The following is a 5,415-nucleotide window of genomic DNA, read 5'->3' on the forward strand; positions in this document are numbered from 1 at the left end:
GAATTATAAAGGTTTTTTAGATGATTTTTTGGATCATGGTTCGGCGAAACAAGTTGAGGTTTGACTCACATCTATGAGTCGAATCTACCAACTGATGAACGGTTCCGCTCACTGAATCTGTTTACTGCATGCGCCGAACCTATAATTTTCAATTCCAACCCTTTTGCTAGACACTAGTTCGGTTTATATGAAAGTTTCATAATAAGCCGAACAACATCCTGAATAGCCCGGAAAAAAATAATTACTGGTTCGGCTTATATTTCGAAAATCGTATGAGCCGAACATCAATTTGTTATTTTTTGGGTTAAAATATTGTTATTGGTTCGGCACATGTTGAGAATATCGTAATAGCCGAACCTCGTAAATGTGCTAGGTTCGACACATATTATGATTATCGAATACGCCGAACCCCTATGCATCTCTATCTGTGACTAGGTTCCGCTTGAAATTTCATGAAATTTCATGCCGAACTGTTCATATACACTTACAGGAAGCTTTTGTGAAGAACAGTTCGGCTAAAAACGCAACTCAATTTTGAGCCGAACCCAACACTGTAACCGTCATTTAATCGATGAAAAACTGGCAAATATGAGATTGGGTTTGTACAACTTACTTTCTTATCCTCATTTACGGAGTTGGAGATGCAGTTGGTTCAATTTCTGGTTCAATTGGTGGTTGATTTTCAGTTTCTACACCTTCATCTTCAATTGGTTCTTCTTCTTCAATTGATGGATTAGAAGACGATTTGGTTTGCCTAGTCCCTGCTTTTCTTTGTACGAGTCATTATGTGGTTGAGTTTAATCGACTATCAAATTTTTACGAATCGACAATTAATCACAATGATGAATTTTTTTTTCACAGGAGGGGGAAGAGTTCGGCTAGAGGAGGAGGAAGAAGAAGAGATGCTAAGGGAAACTGATTTTGATTTTTTAGAAAACTGATTTTAGATTTTTGTATTAAGAGTATATAGGTAATTGAACTGCCCATAGGATACCCTTTACAAGATCACCCAAAATGGGACTATTGTTTTGTATGCCTAGAAAGATTTAGGTAATGCCCAAAATCAGGGTTCTAAAACTTAGCCTCCACATGAGTCACATGACTGGGAATCTGGAATTCGACTGAGCTGAGCCCGTTTATGCGAAACATCAGGCCCAAACTATAATACCTTGACGAGAAAGTCCAAAACAATTTTTTCAACGACTGGGATTATCTGGTCGATCCTTGTTTTCTTAATTGTCGGGATACTCCTAATCGACGGTTATTGTGTGTTTAACAGCAAGGAACGGTATCACTGTTAACAGCATAGTTATCCTTAATAGCAAAACGCTACAAAAAGAACTTGGAGAAACTTTTCTCATTCCGCGGCGTTAGTCTCTTGAGCGACCGATTTGATTAGGGATCAAAATTTCTCACAAAAAAAGGTTGGTTGGTTTTCAATCTTTTCATTTCCCTGTTAATTTCTCTTTGTTTTCTTTCAGATTTAGTTTCTTTGTCTCATGATGTTTATGTTTATGTTGTGATTTGGGGGAAATTTTTATACTCTTGATGGAAATTTGTTTCTCGTTTAGAGGATTCGATTACGTGCTGATGATTCAATAAACTGCAGATATTTGAATGATAGGTGATTTATAGGTTTTGAATCATTTCTTCATTTTTTTGTTTTTGTTTTTGTATATTTCTGTTGGAAAAATCAAATAAATGGGTAAATCTGATCTAATATTATTGCATTTTGGATATGTTTACTTACTTTTCTCATTATGTTGTTGATGGAGTGTAATTTATTCGAGCACTAGATCTAGGTGTGTAAGCATGATGTAGAATTGTGGTTTTAATTTTACAATCTGTAATACAATTTTACTATGATTATTACGAGGTTCACACTATATCGATGGAGTATGAAATTTATAGTTTCATCATTTGAATGATATTGTTACTCGTTTGTTTTTTTTTTTTGTCTGCAAGGGACCTCAGAAATCAGTATGTTTTTGGTTAGAATATTAGTGCATATAGCACAAAGAACAGGAAAATTATGGTTCTAAAAAACCAGTTTAGTTTAGCTTTAGAGTATTAGGCAAGCCAGTGGAAATAGATGTTCTGTAGTGCTTAATGTCTATGGCAATCCTATTCATAGGTGGTGGGAATCACTGAATTCATTACGTGCTTTGTATAGAATATCACACACTAGTGGCTGTGCTCAGTTATGTGGTTATTCTGTGTAACACTACTTTCCATTGACTAATGACTTTCTGAGTTAACCAACTCTCGTGTTTACAGCCCTATTTGGAGTTAATTCAAGTGTTTCGTGTTCTGGTGAATAGTTTTCTTCTAGGTTCTTGGCACTTTTGAATTAGAAATATGGAAATCCTTTTCCTTCTGAAGAGGTCTTTAATTTTGATGGATTATCAAATTATGAGTGGTTGACTTGTATGGTTCTGCCACTACTAGAAACAAGAGGAAGGGAGAAGAAAGTACAAAAAATCGTCCAATATTAATGCCCTTATTCAGTAAGTGAAAAAGAAGTTCTAACATTTTCCATTAGTGAAGAGCTTTATTCAGGTATTCAGTGGCATAAGATGAATTAATGTCCACTAGTGTGAGTGTTGTGTATCATCTTTAGTTGACTAAAGTGACGTGCATTTTATGAGCATAGCATGAGAAATACCCTATCGATTTTTTACGCCCATCTTGTGTATCATCTTTAGTTGACTAAAGTGACGTGCATTTTATGAGCATAGCATGAGAAATACCCTATCGATTTTTACGCCCATCTATTAATGATCGAAAAAATGTTTCCAACTGACACTCCTTGTTGTTAACACGCAGCACTCTTCAACTTGTGAGATCCAATGGCTGGCGGTAGAATTGCTCATGCAACTTTGAAGGGACCTAGTGTGGTCAGGGAGATCTGTATTGGGATCGCTCTTGGTCTGCTTGCTGGTGGTATGTGGAAGATGCATCACTGGAATGAGCAGAGGAAAGTGAGGTCATTTTATGACTTGCTTGAAAAGGGTGAGATCGGTGTTGTTGCAGAAGAATAGTTTAGGCTCTTCTTTTTGCACCCTCTCTGTCGTGCATTTATACATTTGACAGCGTAATTTTCCTCTATTGTTTGTTTATGGGTTTTCGTCTTTTTGGAAGCTCAATCCAAATATGAGCAGATACTTTGTTTTAATCGTGATAGAAATAAGTTCAGTATGGAAACATGAGGATTTTTCTGACAATTTTATGTTTCAAGCATTTTCGTACTATGTTCATTTTTGAGGTGTAAATTTTTTTGGATGTCAGTTTGGACCTGATTTCCATGGGTAAATGCAATTCTAATTTTGGATATCTGGATTCCACAGAGTTTCAAAGTTAATAAGGTTGTTTTACTACTGCTAAAGCTACACAGATTTCCTAGCAACGCTAGATGAGAAATAAACACACAGTAACATACAGATGTGGCTAAGTTTATTACTAGCAGTAACGTCATACTAGTTTCCACAACTTTTACCACTTGGGTCTTGCATGTTTTAACTTTATTACTTCGCGATGGGGATCTGATCACCTTCTACGCAGCGACCTTTCTCCCAAAGGTCTGTGTGGGTGAACTGTGTATGGCTTGAGAATTCCGTAGTCTTGTAGAGTTACCATTGTAGGTATATATTGTATCTTTTAGGGCAAAGAGCCCTGGTTTTCAGAATCTTCTGGAGGGGGAAAGGAAGTCCTATTATTGTAGCACTACTGTACTCCACCTCCATTATTCTCTGTTAGAGAAATTGGCTCACTAGATGAGATAGATTATATCTACTTGAAAAGCATAGATGTAAAACTTTAAAAACTCTACAATATTGGGTTCGTTTGCTAGTTAAAGTTGTAGTGTTTGATCTTGGTTGTTGCTCGTAGATTTATTTTTTTTTCAACATCATTTTGTTGATAGAGTTATTTGAACGTGAAGTTCATCTTTCTTTCCGTGATGCCCTACTTTCAAGTTTCAAATAAGGAGTGCTCAACTGATTAGTAGAAACAAAATCTTTATTTTTTTGCTTGGGAAGATAGAAAAAGTTATGGACCATACATGTGTAGGAGTGGGGTCTATTTCAAGTGGTGGGATCCACAAGGACCGTTCATTCATTCTACCCATGTTGTTTTTTCATTTTCTCTGCTCATCAAAATGGTTCCTAGTGATTGGCCCATGTTCACAAACATGTTCAACTCTTTTAGGTAAAGAGTAGCTTCCACCATTAAATTTTGATGTTGATCATAAAGTACAGTCAACTGAGATATTCATCTCAAAGAGTTCAAACGTTATGTTCATATCTTAACTCACCGTACCCTATATGTTTTTTTTTTTGAATTGCGACGACTCTGTTGATTTGAAGCAAGAAACTGACTAATTTGCTCATTTTCGGAAATTGGCCATGGATTTCTGATCATTTCTATATCTACAGACGCAAGTATGAAAACATTATTATCCTTCCTTCCCCATTCAAAAAGTTATTGTGTTTTTCTTGACAATCAAAAGCATAGGTTTGATTATAATATGTGTAAGTGGTAATCCTTCTGGTTAATTATTACACATGATTAAGACAAAAATCAGGATTAAAATAACTCCCTAATCATGTAAAGAAAATCTGAAATCTCCCACCTGGTCGTGGAAAAGGATTGACATTTTCTTTTTGGTCAAAGATCTCCATAAGTCTGCCTTTTATTTTGCGGATTCTGCTGATCATGCTTTTTGGCTGATCATCAATTCAACATTATTTAATATATTAGTTTAACTCGAGTGAAGTATCGTATTATTCTTTAGACCGCTCATCGTTTCCGTGGAGATTTCATTCAGTACTGCGTATATTTAAAGGAGAATCCTTTAGGCTGAGGCGGCATCATGTTAAATAAATCTGGTTAATTTTGGGCTTATGCATCTTATTTAGGACCTATTAAATTCTGCTTACATCCAAAGGCAATGTGAGATGTCTAATTTGAGCAAAAATACATAATTATCCTTTATTTATCTCTAATTCTAATTATTATAAATAGAAAATTCTTTTTATTTTCATCACTTTTTCAGAACAACAAAAAAATTAAAATCTTAAGCAACCCATTTCCATCCAATCTTTTCAAAAAATTCTAATCCAATCTTTTTCTTCTAACTTCAATTTTCTTTCTTCCATTTCTATCCGGTGATTTATTTATTTAAGGTAATTCTCCATCAACCCGATCAATATCATAGTTTTTCATTGATTTACATATCTAAAGTTCGATTTTTGCAAATCTAAATTTCTGAAAACTGTAGATCCGTCGTATCTATTGATTCATGTATTGTTCTCCGTGTCCATGAAGATCATGCAGCAGAATCAGTTCATAAGATACGTCTACAAACATCGATTCTGTTGATGTTCTTCATATCTAAATTTGATTACCAGAATCGGT

At 35.1% G+C, this 5,415-nt stretch overlaps 1 protein-coding gene across 1 annotated transcript; it reads left to right on the top strand.

The window, feature by feature from the left end:
• Positions 1-2,827: 2,827 nt before the first annotated feature.
• LOC113346924 (cytochrome c oxidase subunit 5C-like) lies at positions 2,828-3,331 on the top strand. Its single transcript, XM_026590476.1, has one exon. It carries the CDS (start codon positions 2,850-2,852, stop codon positions 3,039-3,041), a length of 192 nt encoding a protein of 63 aa, XP_026446261.1. The 5' UTR covers positions 2,828-2,849; the 3' UTR covers positions 3,042-3,331.
• The last annotated feature ends 2,084 nt before the right edge of the window (positions 3,332-5,415 follow it).

Source organism: Papaver somniferum, chromosome 2, assembly GCF_003573695.1.
Source record: "Papaver somniferum cultivar HN1 chromosome 2, ASM357369v1, whole genome shotgun sequence".
Taxonomy (NCBI): domain Eukaryota; kingdom Viridiplantae; phylum Streptophyta; class Magnoliopsida; order Ranunculales; family Papaveraceae; genus Papaver; species Papaver somniferum.

Excerpts from the sequence above, each read along its gene's own strand:
- LOC113346924 (XM_026590476.1), top strand. The coding sequence starts at position 2,850 with ATGGCTGGCGGTAGAATTGCTCATGCAACTTTGAAGGGACCTAGTGTG.